This window comes from Danio rerio, chromosome 13 (genome assembly GCF_052040795.2).
Source record: "Danio rerio strain M-AB ecotype USA chromosome 13, GRCz13ab, whole genome shotgun sequence".
NCBI classification, from domain to species: Eukaryota; Metazoa; Chordata; class Actinopteri; order Cypriniformes; family Danionidae; genus Danio; species Danio rerio.
Genome location: NC_141033.1, coordinates 43,874,911 through 43,898,924, shown reverse-complemented (window position 1 = coordinate 43,898,924; position 24,014 = coordinate 43,874,911). Strand labels below are relative to the sequence as shown.

Genomic DNA, 24,014 nt, shown 5'->3' with positions numbered 1-24,014 from the left:
AAATGTCTTGATATGTTAACACATCTGCGCAGGAGTGCATCCATATGAAATTGCAGTTGCAGTGCAGTCTCTACATGATACCAGCCCAGTTTTATAGGTCCTCCAAATCAAATCAAATCAAATCACTTTTATTGTCACATCATCAGCAGCACATGTGCTATGATGAGTGAAAAGCGTAGGTGCTGGCTCCAGACAGTACAAAATACAGATGCAAATTCAAACATAATGTCAAGATCGACTCTAAGGGAACGTCTCGACTGGCTTAACAGAAAGAAGGTGGAACAGATGACGTGTAACATCACTGCAAAGCTTTTGTAAGGCAAGCATTCATGGTTCGTTACGATCTGTTTACGTAACTGTAGCATCTGTGGCACCCATCGCCATATGTAGCCAGAAACTACAGTGAAACGCTTAGAAAAAAGGCACTTGAGTAAGGGTGACAGATAAGAAGTTTGTTGCAACGATCTTAATAAAATTTGTTACCTCAGAATTTTTTTGCATCAGGTACTCCCTTAAGTTCAATTACTGTAGGACTTTTATGCAAGCGGCCTCAGGTGGCAATTGTAAATGACGTCACTTGCAGAGGAAGCGCCGTTGCCTGAGCGTGCAAGCCTGAAGGTGCGAGTGCAAATCTTCAGCCAGAATCTACTGATGTATCATGCATTTTTACTTTTGACTGTGTGAACATTTCATGCCAGGTAAATCTAGGGTTGTTCCTATACCGATACTAGTATTGGAAATATTCATTGATACTGCAAAAAATCTGGCATCGATATCGGCGAGTATTTAAAACCCTAAACTGATCCGATACCATTTTTGTAAAATGAGACATATGCCTGCAAGCTTTGCTTAACACTTTGATAGACATATTTATCTATAAATGTTTTATGATGCATTATATTATTTCAAACTACTGAATTGTCAATAAAGGTCACCTTGTTAAACTGCAGAGTTGAATCAACATCATGAATTCAATATCAAAAGTCGACAGAGCAGAAATCAAGTAATTAATATAATAATGCAATAATGCAATTCACATCACCCGCTTAGAATGTTATCACTGGATTGAATGAGCGTTATCAGTGTTTATCAGCTGATAGATATGGGCCAGTACTACTAGTAGGCTCAGAAGGCTGTTATCATCCTTCCACATGGTTTATCAGCTATACTAATAGAGAAGACTCCAGATCCAGATCTGTTTTTACATTACTGTGATGGTTGGGGTAGGATTAGACATTAATAAAACACAGTTACCCCTATGGCAGACATTAATAAAATACAATTAAAGGGAAATTTAATAAAAAAATATAAATAATTTTCACTAATTTCACTCACTAATTTTTGGCCACAGTTGTATGTGATCTATAGCTAATTAACCACGTGGATGGATGGTTACAGCCTTCTGAGGCTACTAATAGGCGCAGAAGGCCCCTACTGGCCCATATCCATCAGCTGATAATGGCCATTCAATCGAGTGATAACATTCGAATTAGCTACACGACCATAAACAAACAAAAAACATGAAATATGGAAACTGTTAACAGATATTTTTTAATGTTTAGCTTCAATTTGGGAGCACAGAAGCGAAGTTTCCTCAGGTCTAGTACTGGTGATTGGATTATAACTTTTAAAAGCCTGTCCATAGTGTTTTAGAAGCTCGACCGACTCTGTTCCAGTAATTCCCACAAAAGATTGGATCATTGAATTCAATTAGTCTTGAAAAAGAAACCGCTATGTTGGCAAGGACTGTGGGCGTTGTTTCCTGGATCCTCTCCTGCGTTTACGGACTTTCTTGTTGTGATATTTCTGGCTGACGGTGACAGGAGTGACAGACAAAAGCTCAGCGCAGATTCCGATGCTAGCCTGGCACTGCTATTCCAAGCCTGAATGACTCATTAGCTTTTTGTGACTGCAATTATGTGAGGATTTGAACAGGAGCGCACTCCAGCGCCTCTGAAGATTAGCCGCTGGATCAGAACAGACGGATTAGCCTCCTCCAGTTTACAGCAGCTGGAGCCAGTGTGACGGAAAGTCAACTTGTTAAACTTCGTGTAAGAACTTACATTTTTTTAATTATGTAAATCTGATTGAAATGTTGTGCTTTTCAATTAGAGGATTTGTATATTAATAGTTAACGAAGTAGCTGAAACACTAACCTGAACTAAACTATAATAGGAGCATTTGTGCTGGAGGAATGTTTTCAGGGCTCTATTGCTGAAACCTGGATTAATTTCAGAACTTTTAGAGTGACTAAGTTTTACTATGTAGTAGTGTCTAAATACTTCCACGTTGAGTGATCGGCATGACCCACGATGGCTGCATTTTGTGTAGTCGTGCATTTATACTTCTTCTTTATACTTGTTTGTGTAGCTCTGCAATAACACTTCTGAAATGCTACCTGGCAGTAGCTTTAAATGTTCCTCTGTGTTGAGTTACTTCACGGGTGTTTAGTTGTTTTCTAATGCTACCTTAATGTACAAGTAGCTAAAACTTCTCAAACAAACTCATTTGGCGAGAACCGGCCGACGAGTAACAACTTTAATCATAGGCTAAACACAAAATAAAAGTTTTCATCTGGAGCTCCTTTAAGAGACTTGATACTTGTAAACACACGCCCCATCTGCCTCAGCTCTCAGCACCTCACACTCCTCACAGCTACCCAAGCCGACCAATCACAGAGCTTGTGCTTCTGCGTCGAGGTGTCGCGTAGTTAAATTTTTTGAGAGGTGCGCATCAGCGTTGATGTCAGCTACAGTGAGGGCTATAAAACCACACACAGGCTGTGCCGGAGCATATGCATGGGCTTGACACAGAAGCATATATCAGCCTTAAACCAGCACAGGAGGAACCACCAATAATTTAAAGGTACAATATACACGTTTTTTACACTTTTGTTTCCCATTAAACATCAGAAAACTCAATTGTATCTAACATCAATTTGTTACTTTTTTGATTGAGTGGCTAATTGGAATGAATTTCTGTTTTTTTTTTTTTTTTGACTGCCCCGTCATTTAAGAAAATATGGCAATAGTGAACATGTAAGCTATAAAAGCCTCATCCATTTTGTGAGGTGTGCGATGCGGCGCCAGGCGAAAGTATAAATCAGCCTTAAGATGTTTGTTTTTTTCTGTAGTTCAATGGTGCATTTAACCTGTCTTTAGTACTGCTTAATTTAAATACATATATTTTACCCCTAATTTTGTGCTTTTACATTTTCTCTTGCGTGTTATATATAGGTCTTAAATTTAATACTTAAAGGTTCTAAAAAGTCTTTTATTTGACATCATGTTATCTGCAGAGACCCTGGACGGTGTTTTGTGACTTGTGTAGCCTGAATGTATCCAGATTTAAGTTAAACACTGAATGTGAAATTTTCATGCGTAATTTTTGTACGTTATAAAAGAAATTCGACCTCATTGTGTTAATCCTATTGACCAACATAGACTCATTCAGAAAACGTAGCTCTATATTTCTGGAGATCACGAATAAAGTAGCCAGAAGTATGTATGGCTTCATATCATTTTCTAAAGATAGCTATGGGTGGTATGTGGTATGATGCCTTTTCTTTTCGCACTTACCAGCTGACCGCATACCTCCATATGGAAGGCTTTACCGTTGTTACCAGTTTGTCCAGTAGCTCAACCATGTACGTCGGCGAGTGAGACGCAGAGTGAAGTTGACCACGATGATGGTGTTTGAGTCCTGCAAAGAACGATTCCAAAAAGTGGGTCAGACAAAAACAAAAGGCAAACAAATAAAATAAACAAGTAAATAACAGGGTGAGAATGTGGTAAAATTTAAAAATGTGGTAAAGATCAGGTGAGGGCTTTTCTTTTTCTGCATCGCTTTGAAAATACTGTCGATTGGGTTTAGGTAAGTGGGTTGGCGCTGGTCAATCAGTGCCTTTGAAAACACTATTGCTTGGGTTTAAGGAAGGAGGAGTGTGGTTCAGTCATTCAGTCAGCCAACAGTGGATTCGTGATAAACAAATACTGCAAAACATACCTACTAGGTCGTATTCCGTGATCTCCAGGAATGCATATAGTGGTACTTTTTTAAAAAGAGTCTGGGTTGGTATTGACATGCTGCCTCATAAAAAAATTTATATCGGGTTTGATTTTTTTTTTCTTTTGCATCCGAAAAGACATTTTGAAAGATGATTTAACAATTTAGGACCACAGTATGACGAAGGCAAAATCCAAAATGGCGTCAGAGAAACTAATCCACTTGTTCTCACAATACAAATTTCTTTAAGATAAGCAAAGTGTTAAATATAAAAATATAAAGTCATTACGTGCAAAGACTTATTGTGGAAGTTGATTGCGAAACAATTAATTAAGTATTTTAGAATATATTTACAATTAATTAATAGGCTCTGTGTGCAGGTTGTCTGTGCGTGACAAATATTTCACATTTTAATTAGAAGAAATCTTTTCTCTGATTTATACTACCATGATAATAAGTGTTCTGCAAGCGTAATGAAGACCACAACTCCCATATCTCTACGCTCAATCATGGCGTCCTTAAAATACACCTTTGTTTGTTGTGAATACACACCCTCTAGTGGCAAAAATCACACACTGTGCCTTCAAAGTGGCTTTCAAGCTTTTTGATTTATTATTATTTTTATTATTATATATTTTTTTTAGAGTTGATAGAACTATTGGAGGCAAGATTTCTGCAAAATGAAGACCATAAAACATAATCCCACACGCAGTAATGGCATCTTTGTTTTTTGTGAATACACTCCTTCTAGTGGCAAAAATGACACACTGTGCCTTTAAAGTGGTTTTCAAAAGTTTATTATTTTTTTTATTTTTTTTGCAGTTGTTAAAAGTATTGGAGGCTTTTATGAAAAAGACGTACATATTGTACTCACATAATAGCTTTTTTTTGCACTTTGAACTTTGATACAATATATGAATTTAGAAAGGAACTAAGGCATGGAATTAAGTCTGTAATTCCTATGATTAATGTGAACCAGTTACTTTTCTTCTTTTAAATAAAGCATCTAATGCTTCATGAAGCACACCTTTTCTGACCGACCTCAATGAGGTCATTGCACACATGCTCTGTGAACGGCCACAAATGGCTCATTAATTCAGTTTTGCTTCTTTTGATCACTGCTTGCTCAATGGTTTTAAGTCCAGAGCAAGTATATGCAAATGAGCATCGACCCACATCACCACAGGGTCACTCGCTATTTATTAAAATGATCTCCGCTTCTCAAGTTTATATTTAACAAATTCAATTTAATTAATGAAAGGTATATTTGCGTTTTGTTGATTTAATATTTATTTATGAATTTAATGTGCTAATGTTTATGATCATATTTCTCATTGATGATTTTAAATATCTTTTATTTTTAGACATAATTATATTTATTTTACAGTTTCTAATATTAAAAATTGCTTTTCTCTTTTTTTGTGAAGTTTTAAGTTTTTGTTTAAATATTTGTTTATGTTTCAATTATTTATTACTTTTAGTTCAGTTTTAGTTTTTAATTGTTTCTTGTTAGTCATTTAAGTGCTTCTGGAATGTCTATTTTATTTTATGCAGAATGAATATACTATTTATGATGATATTTTATGTTTAAATTATCTTTCATTTTTATAGTTTTTTTTTATTATTTTATTATGTACTTTTCTCTTTTTTGTTGTTAGTTTACATAAAAAATAAGAAAAATGTTTGTATATATGTTTTATTTATTTATTTTATTATAGGTTTTGTTCAGGTTTAGTTCATACTGTATTAATTGCCAGTTAGTCATTTAAGTTATTCAGTATTTTATTTTATTTTATTTTATTTTATTTTATTTTATTTTATCCACAATTTAGTAAGTGTTGTAGTATTTGAAATTGTTATTATTTTTATTGATATTTTTTTTATTGTATATAAAATCCAGTTTATAATTTTTAAAATGTACATTTCTCTTTTTGTGTTCTTAGTTTTTAGTGTTGTTTAAATATTTGCAGTTATGTTTGATTTATTTTTTTTAGTTTTAGCTCAGTTTTAGGTTTTAACTCTTTCCAGTTTTTTAAGTGCTTCATGCACATTTTTTTCATTTATTTTATTATAGTTTTAGTTCAATTTTTAGCTCATGCTATTGCTAGTTAGTCATTTAATTCTTCAATATATTATTTTATTAGATTTTTTTATCATTATTTTATCTTTTTTATTCTGAACTGTAATGGATTAAATGTGCTGATGTTTATGATGACATTTTATTGTTTTTATTGATTTTTTTTATTCTTTAATTTTTAGATATAATTTCATTTTAAAATTAATAATTATAATTTTAATATGTGCTTTTCTCCTTTTCTCTTGTTCGTAGTACAGATTTGTTTAAATATTTGTAACGATGTTTTATTTATTTTATTAGTTTTATTTTTTAAAATCCAAAAAAGATAAATCTGCTAACATTTATGAGGACAATTCTATTATTGTATTGCTCATTTTAATAATATTACATTTATATAATGTTTGTAGTTTATTTAGTTTATTTATATAGTTTTATTTTTATTTTTTTATTATTTTATTTCAGTTTATCCAGAATTATTTAAATATGCTAATATTTATAACAATATTTGGTCCCACTTTATATTAAGTGGCATTAACTAATATGTACTTACACAGGAACTAATAGTTTGTTACAATGTACTTGTTTTGTAAATACATGTTTTTATTGTGTACTTATGCTTGATTAAATACATGTATGTAATTACATCTGTAATTAACCTTTGTAGTTACATTTGTAAATACACTGTTGACCATCCCACCAAACCTGTCCATAACCCAACCTCTATCCCAACTCAAAAGCACCACAAGTGTTCTCAAATACATTATAAACACAGTAAGTACATTGTATTTATTTTGTGATGTCAGTACATAGTAGTTAAGGACACTTAATATAAAGTGGGACCCAGTATTTTATCGTTTTTATTAATTTTGTAATTATGTTTTTTACATCGAGTTTTTTTTTTCATTTAATTTTAATATGTGCTATTCTCTCTTTTTTGTTATTTATTTAAATAAATAAAATCTTTGTATATTATTTTATTTATTTATTATAGTTTTTGTTCCGTTTTAGATCTCATTTGTTGCCAGTTAGTAATTTCATTCTTCTATATTTTATTTTATTTTATTTTATTTTATTTTATTTTATTTTATTTTATTTTATTTTATTTTATTTTATTTTATTTTATTTTATTGCAGAATAGTTCTTAAAGGTTGTTTTCCCTTATTATTATAACTTGAGTTCCTAGATCATGCCATCTTTTTTTATTAGGCTAAATGAAACCCCAGGAGACGTGCATGCAGTGTGCATCAAGTGTTTTATTTCAGATAAATTGTAATTGTGCTGCAATCTTCAGAAGTGTCTTGAATCTCTGAGTTTCTTTGTTCTCTCAGTGATGTTTACCTTCAACTCAGCAAAGTATGCACCCTGTTGGTTTTACAGCAGTAGAGATGGTGTCAAAAAGAGTGTAATAATGCTTGAGCTGAGGAGAAGGCAATATTATTAATGTCAGGGCAGAGTCATCATCGACAGGCTCATGGGAGATTTGGAAAGTCTTGCAGGGAAATATGCTTTTCTCCAGACTATTAGGCAGCGTGTGAAACATCCGTCTGCTTCCGAGACCCCTAAGAACATTCACTTGACCCCTGTGAACAGCTGTTTTGATCCTTGCCCCATCGGCTGCATTGAGATCCATGTCTGTTCTCCTATAGTTTCAGCCTCTTGAGCTCATGCTGGGGTTAGAGGTTACTGTATAAAGTGCTTTTCAGGTGGGCTTCTCAAAATGAAGAGATGCTGAATATAAATGGGTTTTTATTTAAACCTTTATATCTCAAAGAGGTTTGGTTTGAAAACCTAGAGAGCTGCATGATATCGGTATAATCTGTGTGTATCTACACTCATCAGCCACTTTGTTAGGTACAGCTTAGGAGTACCGGGTTTTTGTGGTCACAACTGCCTTAATGCTTCATGGCATATTCAACAAGGTAATGGAAATATTCCTCAGAGATTTTGATCCATATTGACATGATAGCATCACGCAGTCACTACAGATTTGTTGACTGCACATCCATGAAGCGAATCTCTCATTGCACCAGATCCCAAAGGTGCTCCATTGGATTGAGATCTTGTGACTGTGGAGGCCATTTGAGTACATTGAACTCATTGTCATGTTGAAGAAACCAGTCTGAGATGATTCGCGCTTCATGACATGGCACGCTATCCTGCTGGAAGTAGCCACTGTGGTCACAAAGAGATGGACATGGTCAGCAACAATACTCAGGTAGGCTGTGGCTTTGACATGATGCTCGGTTGGTACAAATGGGCCTAAAGTGTGCCAAAAAAATATCCCCATACCTTTACACCACCAGCCTAAACTGTTGATACAAGACAGGATGTATCCATGCTTTTATGTTGTTGACGCCAAATTCTAACCCTACCATCCAAATGTTTCAGCAGAAAGGTCCGACATGTTGTGCATTCAGAGATACTCTTCTGCATATCTCAGTTGTATTGAGGGGTCATTTGAGTTACCGTTGCCTTTCTATCAGCTGGAACCAGTCTGGCCGTTCTCCTCTGACGTCTGGCATCAACAAGGCATTTGTGCCCACAGAACAGCCGCTCTTTGGAGATTTTCTCTTTTTCGGACCATTCTCTATAAACCCTGTGCATGAAAATCCCAGTGGATTAGCAGTTTCTGAAATACTCAGCCCTTCTGGCAGCAACTACCATGCCATGTTCAAAGTCACTTAAATCACCTTTCTTCTCCATTCTGATGCTTGGTTTGAACTGCAGCAGATCGTCTTGACCATGTCTACATGCCTAAATGCATTGAGTTACTGTCAAATGATTTGCTGACTGGAAACTAGAAGTATGACAGGTGTACCTAATAAAGTGGCCGGTGAGTGTGTATATACAGTGCTCAACATATATGAGTACATATCTTATGTAGGAAGCTATAAAATATTATATTTGTGCATATACATTAGATTACCCAGTACTGAAGCCAATCTGGAGCTTTTCTAACAAAATCATTTACAATAAATAATTATACAAATAAATAAATGTAATATTATTTTATGTTAGGTAAAAATATTAAATAACAATACAAAAAAAGGATTAAAAAGAAAGGAAAAAATATAAATACAGATATCTTTATATTTCTAACGATTTTTAATGAATAAAATATTATTTTAATAAATATATCTGTTTAATAAATCAGTTTTGTTCAAATGCATCAAAATATATTCACTGAGAAATGCATAAAAAATATTCATTTTCAAAATGAGGTGTAAAATTAGTATACAGTTAGTTATATAGTTTTTTTAAAAATGTATTATGCATATTTGCATTTAGAAAAAACTGCTTTTGTTTGAATTTATTTTTTGAAAGGCGGTTTATTTCTGTTTTGCAAAGTAGAATTTGGCAAACACAGCATGAGTACATCAGTTTGGAGTGTTAAGAATTTGATACGTTATTCTAATATTGTGATGTTCAATGATACTGTTCAAGATGTAATTATTCTATAATTCATTATGTTTAGAAGGCTGTTTCTATTCATTATATAATACATATGAATTAAAGTTACATTTACGTATTCTAAAATGTGTTATTATTATTATTATTATTATTATTATGAATAATAATAATAATAATGACAACAATGACAGTGTGCTATTTATATGTGCAGTATATATTTTGCAAGACTTAATAAGAGATGCTAGGCTTAGAATGTATATGCTCTATGGAAACTATAAATAATATATTTTAAAAGTGTTTGTGTGTGTCTGCGTGTGTGTGTAATTTTAAAATGTACAGTAGTTGTGTCACAAGTACTATTTAATTCAAACTATTAATTATACATTAATTTATAAAATGTCTGAAAAAATTGTTTGAAATACTTCATGTACACAGTATAAATAAATAGCTTTGAAACCTATTTCCTGGAGGTTAAGTGACATATTTTTGAGCAAGTATATGCAGGCAGTAAATATCTTGTGTTGAAAGCACTGCTTACTACTAAAGTGCTACTTGTTTATTAATGTATAAAACCTTGAAAAGTAAAAAGAAGTGGCTTTTTCAACATATTTTATCAGGGTTATGTGACATGTTTTTGAGGAAATGAAAAAGGGTATTCTGGTATTTTTCATAGATACAGCAAGCACTGATGAAGTGTCTACAATAACAGGCTGCATATAAATATTTTTCATTCATTCATTTTCCTTCAGCTTAGTCCCTTATTTTCAAGGGTTGCCACAGCAGAATGAACCGCCAACTATTCCAGCACATGTTTTATGCAGTGGGTGTCCTTCCAGCCACAACCCAGCACTGGGAAACACTCATAAAATTTCACATTTACACACTCTTATACACTACGGTCAATTTAGTTCATCCCATTCGCCTATAGCGCTTGTGTTTGGACTGTGAGGGGAACCGGAGCACCCAGAGGAAACCCACACCAACATGGGGAGAACATGCAAACTCCACAGAGAAAATGCCAACTGGCCCAGCCAGGACTCGAACCAGCGACCTTCTTGTTGTGAGGTGACAGTGCTAACCACTGAGCCATTGTGCCTTTGTGACATTGTGAATTTAAAAGAGATTGAAAGTGTTGGTTGATTGTGGCAGTGAACACTGTTAAAAGGCAGCAGAATCTGTACGCTGATTTAACGTCTTTTATTATTGAGTCCTCTTTAAAGCAGATTATGCAGAATCACTTTGCCGATAGCCCTGCTTACCTCACTGGGGTGTTAATGAGTGGTATTAATACATATTTTACCCCTGTTTGTGTCTCTCTTTCAGGATATGAATGATTTCTCGCCGGTTTTCAGACAGGCTCTTTATAAAGGACTGGTGGCTCCAAATGCAGAGAAGGGAACAGTCATCACAACTGTACTAGCAGAAGATCAGGATCCTCCGGTATGTAAACCAAAACACACACAAACACACAAACTCCACTCCTGTGAACTGACTCATTTTCAAATGACAAACCTTGACAGCAACCACTTTGCTTGTGCAGATTGTCATTGGTTTGCATAGCAGACCTGCAATTTAGCATGTTCTGTGGTTCATTTTCTGTCGTATATTGTATTTGGTATTTGCATAACTTTTAAACCCTGTAATAATGCAAGGACTTGGTATGATTTAGTATTAGAATTTTTTTTTTAAACAGGCCATGTATTAAAATGTTGGGTCAGTGCTGCATGGTCAAGGTCAAGGCAGAGCTTTAATGTTTTAAGATGAATAATTAAATACACTGCAGTTGAAAATGTTGGTGTCAGTAAGTTTTTATTTTAAAAAAGAGATACTTTTATCTAGCAAGGACACATTAAACTTCTCTATAAAGAGTTTTATAAAAAAAAATTCAAAGCTTATTATATACAATACTAAGAAACGTTTTTTGAGCACAGCATCAACAAAATAAATTTTGACGCATAGTGTTTTATAATACACATTTCAATACATTAGCTTTAGATACATTATATATATATATATATATATATATATATATATATATATATATATATATATATATATATATATATATATATATATATATATATACATCTATACCAAGTAAACCCAAAGCGAACACAGTGAGAACATACAAACTCCACACAGAAATGCCAACTGACACAGCCAAAGCTCGAACCAGTGACCTTCTTGCTGTGAGGCGGCAGCGCTACCCACTGCTCCACCGCATACCCTATATATATATATGACCATATCACCAGCCACCCTGCAGCTCAGGATTGGCTACTCACTGAAGTAGTCAGTACCCCCAGTATAATGAAGGGGACGCTATACTGTCAGTGGGCATCGTCTTTTGGATGAGACAAACCGAGGTCCTGACTTTCTTTGGACATTAAAAATCCTATGGCACTTCTCGTAAAGAGGGGGTAACCCTGGGTGTAACCCTGGTGTCCTGGCTAAATTTCCGCCATCGTTCCTTACCATCCTGGCCTCCCAATCATCTCCATCCCTTGAATCACTGTTTCCACTCCACTTTACAAAAAACAATTTAATAGCTGCCTTTATCTCAACCCCACTAAAAGAAATATGACTAGAAAAAGAGGAAAAAAAATCTCCAGAAGAAAAAATAAACAACCTAAGAAATACTGTTAAACATGTTTTTGCTCTGTTAAAAGTCACTTAAGAAATATTTGAAGCAAATTTTAAAAAATGTCATAAGAGAGCTGATGACTTTGCCTTCAACTGCATATAAAATACAAAAATTCATCAGTCCAAGGCAATCGAAAAGTAAAAGTGAAAAAGTTTTTGAAGAAGCTTAAACTTTTTTACTTGAACTGATGATGTTTGTATATCTTTATAAATCTCTTATCCAAGAGCACTGACATAATAATTGCCACAGAAGCACTTTTTTGTTTGTTTCTGCATTTTTTTGCACATAAAATACCCTTTAAAGAAACATACAAATGTCTTGTTTGTTGTCACTGGAGTACCCAAGGCACTGTAAAGGCTCCACCCTTTTTTTGTAAATGAGAGCTGACAAAAGCAGGTCATTTGCATTTAAAGAGTGCTATTTACATTAAAAGAGCTATATTAAATATTCATTCATTCTTTTAAAAATATTTAGTCTTTTTTCTAGCACACAAACAGTCTGCAGAAACACTTTGATTGTCATTCCCCCTTTATACATGTCATCAGAGGGGAAATCCCCGCCCATTAGTGACAATCTCTCCCTCATTAGCATAAACAAACCTGAATGAGAAGCAACCGCCTGCCTTTAAAATGTGGAGACATTTCCTTTGACATTTTAACAGAAATAATGTTAGTCTTGATTGAATCTGCCACTATGCTGACACATAGGCATTTGTAGCCCCGCCCTCTTTTTATAAAAGAGCATTTGAAGTCAGCAGTTAACCAAAACGGCACAATTAAAATCAAAGCCTAACAGTGGCACTTTCAAAGACTTCTAAAACAGTACCTGAGCAATATTTTGAGCTGAAACTTCACACACACACACACACACACACACACACACACACACACACACACACACACACACACACACACACACACACACACACACACACTCTAGGGACATTAGAGACTTGTTTTAAATCTTATAAGAAGGGTCATAATTGGTCCATTTTAAGCTTAAACTTCACAAACACACTGAAGACACCTGCAGTGCATTGTATAAATGATATTAAGTCTCTTCTAAATGTATTCCAATTGCAAATCAAGTCTGAAAAAAGTTTGGAAGTCAAAATCCCTTTATCCCTGGACTCTTTCAACTTTTAAGTCTTTAAATAAAATCGTATTTCCGTGCGCCTGAGACTTTCTTCTCCAGCTTGTGTACCTGTTTACTCGTCGCTCCATTAACATGTTAGAGTGGTGTTGTGGATAATCGGTTTGTTCTGCTCCGTCACTCTCTCCCTCCACATCTTCATTTGATTGATCCGACAGAGAATCCGTTCTTTTTTTTTCCCTCTCCCAACTGGAAACCGGCTTCTCTTTCTCGCTCACCAGACGACTTCCAAATGAAATTACACGCAGCGACAGAAATTCTGACACCGTGGTGAATCTGGAAATGATTTTTTTTTTTTTTCATCAGAGGCTGGAAATATTTATTGGGTTTTAGAGTGCAGCCCAGCACGCTTCTGCAACTTTTTTACAGCTGGAGGGAAATGCAAGGCCATTACAGTAAAGCAAAGACACACATCTCTTATTAGCTTATAAATTACATAAACAAGGTTATTCGCCGCCTGAGGTTTGGTGTATTCAAAGCAGCATTGCACTGCCGGGGGCTAGAAATGCGCTGAATGCCTATAAATGTTTATCATCTGCAGACTGTAACGTAGAAAGATGTCTTGTGGCTCCATATGCTGGACTTCTTTGGGTATTTATTGTGACTAACTCCCCTGCAAATTAGCATCTAAGTTTCAAAGACGTCAGACGGTAGTTAGTGTGTAGTTAGTGTTTAAAGTGCGTTAATTAAGTTTTCACAACTAGCAAACTTCACAAATTGATATGTGCAACATTGAAAGCCTCACTTTTGGTTGTGTGAAAGAAAACTCGCAGCAGGAAAGTCTTTAATTCAGAGCAAGCGCTTTCAGTTGGTGATCTGGAATGGCCTTTTTATTAGTGGGTGTTGAAATGCGATGCTGCTGTTGGAATTCGTGTTGTTTGTTTTAATCTTTGGTTGCGTGGTCGTCGCAGTTGTCACAGAATTATGAGCTTCGGGTTCTTCTAACGGTGCATTGAGAGAAACAGCAGGGGTGCTGGAACCACTTTTTTAGCCCACGTCTTATTCAAATCAACGCTGAGTAATATTAAAATATGGTATTCAGTGGCTTTGTACGATTTCATACTGTATATAGTCTATACACTGCCCTTTAAACATTGTTGAAAGTCTCTTATGCTCAGCAGTAATGTGTTTATTTTCATCTTAAATATAGAAAACAGCGATTATGTCCATTTTTTTTACTGTTAAAATTGCTGTTTTTAATGTTGTTATGTTTTAAAATGTAATTTTTGCATGTTTTCAGTACTACTCTAATCTTTAGGGTCACAACATCCTTCAGACATCTTTCTGATAACTGATTTGCCTGATGGGGAAACTACCTTAATCCTTCATGGCATAAATTCAACAAGATGCTGGAAATATTCCACTGAGATTTTGGTCCATATTGACATGATAGCATCACGCAGTTGCTGCAGATTTGACAACTGCACTTCCGTGATGCGAATCTCCTGTTCCACCACATCCCAAAGGTGCTCTATTGGGTAGAGTTCTGGTGACTGTGGAGGCCATTTGAGTACAGTGAACTCATTGTCATTTTCAAGAAACCAGTCTGAGAATATTTGTGCTTTATGACATGACACATTATCCTGCTGGAAGTAGACATCAGAAGATGGGTACACTGTGGTCATAAAGGGTGCCAAAAAAATGACCCCTACACCATTACACCACCACCATCTTTCTATCCCATTCTGATGCTTGGTTTGAACTGCAGCAGATCTTCTTGACCATGTCTACATGCCTAGATGAGTTGAGTTGCTGCCATGGTATTGGCTGATTAGAAATTTGCGCTAACGAGCAGTTGTACCTAATAAAGTAATCGGTGAATGTATATGCACTATATAAAATGGTGTTATTGATGATGATGCTCATATTGAATAAATATGGAATAATTAAAGGCAATAAAGTATTTATCCAATTTAACATTAAAGATCAACACATAAAATAACAAAAAAAAAAAAAACTTTATTTTTTTTTTTATTTTTTTTTTACTTGCTTACAATTCTGCCTTTTCTTCTTTGTAACACAAAAGGAAAGATTTTTTAATAATTCACTGCTGTGCTTCTGGCCCATCCGGTGTCAATCAATGATGAACACAAAAACACAGAATGGAGCAGAATGCAAGTTTTACGAGATGTGGTTTGTGGGAAAAAAAAAAAAATATATATATATATATATATATGCAGTTGAAGTCAGAGTTATTAGCCCCCTTTGAATTTTTTTTCTTTTTTAAATATTTCCCAAATTATGTTTAATAGAGCAAAGAAATTTTCAAAGCATGTCTGATAATATTTTTTTCTTCTGTAGAAAGTCTTATTCATTTTATTTTGGCTAGAATATATATATAAACATTTTAAGATCAAAATTATTAGCCCCTTTAAGCTATTTTTTTGATAGTCTACAGAACAAACTTTTGTTATACAATAACTTGCCTAATTACCCTAAACTGCCTAGTTAACCTAATTAACCTAGTTATGCCTTTAAATGTCGCTTTAAGCTGTATAGAAGTGTCTTGAAAAATATCTAGTCAAATATTATTTACTGTCATCATGGCAAAGATAAAATAAATCAGTTATTAGAAATGAGTTATTAAAACTATTATGTTTAGAAATCTGATGAAAAAATTCTTCTCTCTGCCAAAGAGAAAATAAAGTAAATTAAGGGTAAATTAAGTTTATATCAAACAACGGTGACTGTTTATTTCTCAGATTTACCAAATATAATGTTATTGCAACTTTTCAGCTCAAAATTTGTACTTTCTAATGTGCAATTGTGACTTTATTGCTGATAAGTCTGTCTTTCTTTCTCAGAATTCTGAGTTTATATTTTAAAATTGACTATTTCTCAGAATTTTGACTTTATAACTTGCAATTACAACTTTTTTTCTTAGAATTCTGACTCTTTTCCCAATAGTGAGTTTATTTCAATTATATATTTCTTTCTTTATAACGTACTAGTGTTTATAAAGGGCCTAAGCCAAAAAGAAAATGAATGAATGTAATTGCAACTTTTCAGCTCTACAACTTTATTTCTCAGAAATCTGACTTTTTTTCCCAATTGTGAGTTTATATCACTTATATATTTCTTTCTTTATAACTCTCAATTGCAGAATTACTATTTTTTAGAATGTGAACTTTATAACTCACAATTGCATCTTTGTTTCTTAGAAGTCTGACCTTTTTTTCCCAATTGTGAGTTTATATCAATCAATTGTGACTTTATTTCTCAGAATTTTAAACGATAATTATAATTATAACACATAATTTGTGAGTTTAAATTACACCATTCTGACTTTGTAACTCAGAATTTTTAAGTTTACACACAATTCTGAGATAAAAAGTTGCACTTCTTTACCGTGCACTTCTGTATGTTTGATTTTGATTCATTAATTATTGCATGTATTTATTTTTTTATATAGTTTCTGAATTCAATAATATGTCATTTTATAAATTTCAGCCTTGATTTTAGAATACATTCAAAAATGTATTGCTAAAAAAATAGAAGAATTTCTCACGTTTTCCTCTGCTGGCCCTGATCTGATCATCTGGCTTGACTGAAATACTCATTGTTGAGCCCCGAGTGTGTTCATATTCTATTCTTCCAAGGCTAGATGTCTGCAGAACACAGCCAAGGCTTGCTGAAAATTATAAGAAGCCGGCCTCATTAAAATGAATGGCATGTGTTTGTGCATTTCTTTAGGCTGTTTTTGTGCATATGTGTGTGTGGCAAGTGCATTTTTGTTTTGATGCGTGAGAAGAGAGTTTTTCTGATGACCCTGGAAGACCCACTGAATGCCGTATTCATCATTCCGGTTGTGTTGTGAGACGTGGAGCAGCTCGATCTCTGTCTCTCTCAGGCATGACTGGAATTAAAGTCAGACAATTCTTACTTTTAAAAACACTGCAGGTGAATGGGGAAAAAAGAAACTAATAGTTATTACCTTACTTAGCCATTTGATTGATTACATTAAGCAAACATTTAAAAAACAGAAATAAAATAAAATGTTTCAAAATGTGCTATTACATTAAATATGTAAACTCGAACCAGCGACCTTCTTGCTGTGAGGCAGCGTGCTACCAACTTCGCCACCGCATCGCCTGTTTTTTAATATATAAAACAGAATTTTGTAAAATAACAATAAGGAACAATAATAATAATAATACAATACAATACAAATGAAAATAGATTTTTGATTATTATTATTATTATTATTATTATTATTATTATTATTATTATTATTATTATTATTATTATTATTATTATTATTATTTTATTATTATTAATATTATTAAAGTACTAAAAAATATTTAGGCGGGGCAGTGGCGCAGTAGGTAGTGCTGTTGCCTCACAACAAGAAGGTCGCTGGGTCGCTGGTTCGAACCTCGGCTCAGTTGGCGTTTCTATGTGGAGTTTGCATGTTCTCCCTGCCTTTGCGTGGGTTTCCTCCGGGTGCTCCGGTTTCCCCCACAGTCCAAGACATGTAGTAGAGGTGAATTGGGTAGGCTTAATTGTCCGTATGAGATGGGTTGTGACCTGGGATTAATAAAGGGACTAAGCCGACAAGAAAATGAATGAATGAATGAAAAATATTTATAAAAATCTAGATTAATGCTTCACAAAATTAATGCATAAAAGGCACAAAAAGCCCCAAATCACAAAAAGCAAATTGTCCTCATTTACTCATTCTCGCAAACTGGTTTGTGTTTCTTTTTCTGCTAAACACAAAATAAAATATTTTAAAGAAAGTCTTTGACTTCCAGTGTCTGAAAAAGAAATACTCTGTGTCAATGGTTTCAGGGTGGCAACATTTTTCTGAATATCTTCTTTTGTCTTCGACAGTAAAAAAGACACTCACACAGGTTTGTGACAAGTGAAGGAGCAAATGATGAAAGAATTGTCATTTTTGAGTAAATTATTCCTTTAAAGTCGCTATTAGGGCTGAGCAAAATATAATTTTAATAAGCATCAATATCGCATCATATCTATCTGCAATAGTCACATAGCAGGATTAGGTTATTCAGTAAGGAATAAAAGATAAAAAATATTATTATTATTAAATATTAATTTAAAAATGTTTTTATACAATGATGATGACTATTTTTTTAGGATTTGATTGTTCAATTTCTGTACATGAATTCTGGTTCCCAGAAAACGTTTTTATTTTTCTCTGTTGTATTTATATTTGCTTGTAATTTATTATATTTTATGCAGATGCACTACATAGAAAAAGACTTGATAATCCCAGTCGATCTAAATTATTCAAATCATCTGGTGAAATTACATTTGTGTATACACTACCTGTTAAAAGTCTTGTTGCTCCAGGATTGGCCAGCCCAGTCACCAGACATGAACATTATTGAGCATGTCTGGGGTAAGATGAAGGAGGAGGCATTAAAGATGAATCCAAAGAATCTTGATAAACTCTGGTCCAGCAAGTCCGCTTTCTTTGCCATTCCAGATTTTTTTTTATTTTAACACAGTATTAGATATTTTTCCACTGCACCATGACTTTATATTCTATATTGTACATTATTTCTGTTAAGTGACAAGACTTTTTTCTAAGCAAAGTCAGTGCTTACTGTCCTAATTAAAATATAACATTTTGATCATATTTTATTTTGATAAAATAAACATAATCTAGAGGCCTTTGCCTTTCATATAAGCCACTTCTGAAACCAAATGACCTATATTATTTGCTGTTCCTAAAACTTGGATAGGTGCAAGACTTTTGTCAGGAAGTGTATCACAAAATATATCTCAGCAAAACAAATATAACAATGTCAGATTTTTTTTCAATATCGTACAGCCCTAGTCCCTATCTCAGAAGCGGGCCATGAAAAGAGAAGTGTGTTTTGAACTGGGGGCAGAAAGTGAGTGTCCTCATTAGTGTCCCGCTCAAACACTGATGATTACAGTACGAGCGATGCTGTGCTTCCAGACAGCGCTGGTGAATGAGATAATGACATGGTATTTATATGCACGGCTGCAAAGGTCAGTGGGTAATGAAAGCTCCTCCTTTGCCTTTCTGCCGGTTGAAGCTCATGTCCTGAGTGCTCACTTCCCTTTTATTTGAGGAGATTTAAGGGGATGAGTAATGGACTTCCATCCTTGAAGTGTCACTACAGAGCAGAAGCAGCTTCAGCCATTAATCAAACTGCCTGAGCATGAATACAATCACCAGGCAGAAACTTAATGTGTCCCACTAATGTGACGGACTCGCGTTTGAGTGTTGACACTGACACCCGCTGAAAATAACTGGTGAATGTCATATATTAAACCGATAACTGATTTGATCCAGCAGGAAGCAGGCCTGTCTGATTTCATGGCTTAACACAGAAGCAAAGGGTCATTTCACAGTATGTGTGTACTGTATATACAGCAATGAACTGGGGATATATTTAGAGACCTCTATAAAAAATAAGGATGTTTTGCACTTACAAGGTATGGCTTTGAGTAAAATGGTAAGTTTTGTTGGTCACATTTTACAGTAAGATTTCATAGTTAGCATTAGTTAATGGATATAGTAGAGTGAACTAATGCTGAATGATACTTGCAGACATTTAATAATCATAGTTCAAAATTTGGTTGTTAAAAACAAAATTCATGTTTGTCAACAATAATTAATGCCCTGTGAGTTAACAACCAATTAATAAATAATAAACATATATATATATATATATATATATATATATATATATATATATATATATATATATATATATATATATATATGTGTGTGTGTGTGTGTGTGTGTGTGTGTGTGTGTGTGTGTGTGTATATATATATATATATATATATATATATATATATATATATATATATATATATATATATATATATATATATATATATATGTATATATATGTATATATATGTATGTGTATATATATATATATATATATATATGTGTGTGTGTGTGTGTGTGTGTGTGTGTGTGTATGTATGTATGTATATATATTTATATATATATATATATATATATATATATATATATATATATATATATATATATATGTGTGTGTGTGTGTGTGTGTGTGTGTGTGTGTGTGTGTGTGTGTGTGTGTATGTATGTATATATATATATATATATATATATATATATATATATATATATATATATATATATATATATATATATATATATATACAATTGAGCAGCTTCTGTGTTGTGCTTTGACAATACGCAGTGCTGTAGTCTGATTTTAGTGCAGACGGCTTGAACAGGATGAGTAAAACAGACAGATTTACCTCACCTGATCAGCTTAATCTCTGTTAAGACGATCACATCACCATGTTTAGAGAAAGTCAAGTTAAATCCCATGACCTGACATTACTGTCTCACTCTCTGCTGTCCTGGTTTTATGTGTAAAATCAGGTCATGGTGTCAAGTAAGAACATCAACTGCAGGTAAAATCTGCTATAATGAGTGTTAGAGGAGTTCAATTATCACAATAGCTAATACAAACTAATCAAGATTAAATAAAGTGCTGAGCTGACTCAAAGCTAAAACTAATGATTAGTTAAATTATATTTTATTTTTCTGATTAAAAAATATTAACTGTACACGTCTCTTTATTGAATTAACTTAAATGTTTAAGTGCAGATAACTTAAAATGGCTAAAAGACCAAACTTCCAAAATTTTTTAGCTTTTATATTCTTTACTTCTATTAAATAATTTATTTATTTAATTTATTTAATCATCAAAACATTTTTTTTTACATAAACCACTTCATTAGGCTTATACTGCATTAACATTGCAATGTGAACAACAAGTAAGCTTCTATTTTGTAACAGCGACCTCACATTTTTAAAAGACATAAAAAACAAAACCATGAGCTCATTTTAAACAATAAACTCAAATTTTTGGTTATAATATATATATATATATATATATATATATATATATATATATATATATATATATATATATATATATATATATATATATATATATATATATATATATATATATATATATATATATTTATATATATATATATATATATATATATATATATTTATATATATATATATATATATATATATATATATATATATATATATATATATATATATATATATATATATATATAATAGAAATACATAGATTGTACAGAAGATTGTAAGTTTGCATTTTTTAAAAAGAAACAAAAACATCATGAATTCACATCTTTAGAAGACAGGAACTCCTTTTAAAACCCACTGAATAACATATAAATACAATTGCGTACAAAGGCCATTTATTCTTCAATCCAGGTGGCTTTATTGTTTTGATCTAGCAAATATTGCTTAACAAAAATATTAAGAATTATTTTATCATTACTAATTCTCTATGATGTTGACACCCATTTAACATTTTTATGGAAAACCTGATACATTTTTTCATAAAAAATAAATAAATTAATTAATTAATAAAAAAAAATTTATATAAATATATATATATATATATATATATATATATATATATATATATATATATATATATATATATATATATATATATATATATATATATGGCTATGTATATTGATTATATATGTAAAAAATTACAACAAATAATATATTTTGAGCAATAAGCAATAGTTTTACGTAACATTAAAGATGTTTTACTATAAATTTTGATTAAGTCATTCTACAATAAATGAACCGCCAACTTTTCCATTCGTAACTTAGTATTGGGAAAGACCCATACACACTCATTAACCCACACACACGTCCACTATGACCAATTTAGTTTACCCAATTCACCTATACCGTACGTCTTTGACTATTTGGGATGATTCCTAACTCACTATAAATAACTAGATTTTCTTACTTTAGGACCTTAAAGACCTTGAAGAATCCCCCCTTACACCCCTATTTCTCCCTTTTTCCCTTATAGGGTGGCACGGTCGCCCAGTGGTTAGCACTGTTGCCTCACAGCAAGAACATCACTGGTTTAAATCCCTAACAGCTCAGTTGTCGTTTCTGTGCAGAGTTTACATGTTCTCCCCGTGCTCGTGTGGGTTTACCCCAGGTTCTCTGGTTTCCTCCCACAGTCCAAAAACATGTGTCATAAGTGAAAAGATCAATCTAAATTAGCACTAGTCAAGCTCTAAACCAGCAGTATATCTCTACAGTTTATAATCTGTCATCAGCTCTAAATAATGGGGGAGTTCTCGACTTGTCTGAGCTCAAACTCCCCTCTCGCCCAGCAAACGGGAGGGTGAACTCCCCAAAGTGTGGACTATTGATACATATTTTGAATAGAAATTTATTGTTATGTAACATTATACATGTTTTACTGTGACTTAGATTTGTTGTTTGGATAAAGTTTGATGACTTTATTATGAATTAAAATGTTTAAATGTGATTGCATTTAATGCAAAACATAGCATGATGCCTTAATTAATAATTTATATTTGATTAATTTCAGTGTGTTCATTTATATAGCATCTAAAAACATGTTAAAATGAATAATTTATTTTGAATAGTAATGTTATGTGACTTGATTATTTCTATCTGCCTTTGCAATCAAAATAAGGATGACCCAAAAATGTGATTGTATTTAATATAAAATATGACATAATGTCGTATTCCTTGATGAATAATGATTTATATGTCAGTGTGTTCCTTACAGAAGGTATATTGTATGTCTTGAAAAGGCGTGCAAATTGCCAAGTGATTTGGTTTCATTTGTCCTGTTTGGAGCTTGAAAGTCACCAATTTCTGTCATTTTTACCTTCATTATATTGAAAATAGCTGCTTGACAAATATTCAGCAAATTATTATCATTTGCTGTTGTGAAAAGAATATATAATGAAGCTCCTTTTGAAGCAGTGATAACAACAGACGTCCGTAATTATATAATAATGTGATGCACAGAATGAAATATAATGAAGGCCCAGGTTTGGTCTTTTTAATGTGAGTAGATGTAAGTTCTCTGAGGATGTGTTTAAACTGAGCGTGTTGCTCCCTCAGGGTACTCCTGCCAGTAAAGTGCGCTACAGAGTGGATCAGGAACTGTCTCCTTACAGTGGAAGCATCTTTGATGTAGAGACGGACACAGGACTGGTTATCACCAAAGTCAACCTGAATGAGCAACCCACCACTGTTTTCAAGGTGAGTCTGAGCTCAGTACACGTCTTTCTGCTCATATGTGCCTAATTTGAGTCAGAATCCAGCTTAATTTCAGCTAGATTTGAGTTAAGCTTTTGTTTTAAAGCAAAAAAGGACAATGAATATAGATTGGATTTATCTTTTTTTTTTTTGAACATGCATAAACAATAACTTGCAATCCTACAATGGGAATGGAAAGACAATGCACAAACCAAAAAAAGGCAGACACAGCAACTCACAGAACATGCAAATAGAAGATGGTGACGTTTTATTTTGATGGTCTGTTTGTTTAATTTTATTACATTGCATCTACATGCTAACTAATTCTCATTAGATTATAAGTAGACTATTAGGTTGGGGTTAGGGATCGGGTTAGGGTTAGTGCAAGTTGACATGCAAAGTTTTTTATGGTCAGTTCAATGCCTGTTAAAGGAGCAGTATCAGCAGACATTAAGCAGACAGTCTACTAACGCCCCATTCACACGGGGCTTCAGCGTCAACGCTTGACTGAAGGCGTGTCAGAAGTTGGGGCTGAAGCGATCGTCATAAAGCATCAGCCAATGAAATTCAGTCCGCAATAGGCCACTGTCTGAGCTAGTGTATTTGCATACAGCGATCTCATTGGCTGACGC

General features: G+C 33.3%; 1 protein-coding gene across 5 annotated transcripts in view; it reads left to right on the top strand.

Moving 5' to 3' along the window:
* Window positions 1-24,014, top strand: part of pcdh15a (protocadherin-related 15a) — a 406,352-nt gene that overhangs the window by 272,804 nt on the left and 109,534 nt on the right. For all 5 annotated transcript variants that reach the window (XR_015504985.1, XR_015504984.1, XM_087277644.1 and 2 more), the window contains 2 exon segments: window positions 10,817-10,933; window positions 23,245-23,385. Coding sequence is in view for 3 of the 5 variants with exons in the window: in XM_087277644.1 (XP_087133770.1) it covers window positions 10,817-10,933; window positions 23,245-23,385 (258 nt within the window). In the remaining 2 variants the exon portion in view is untranslated.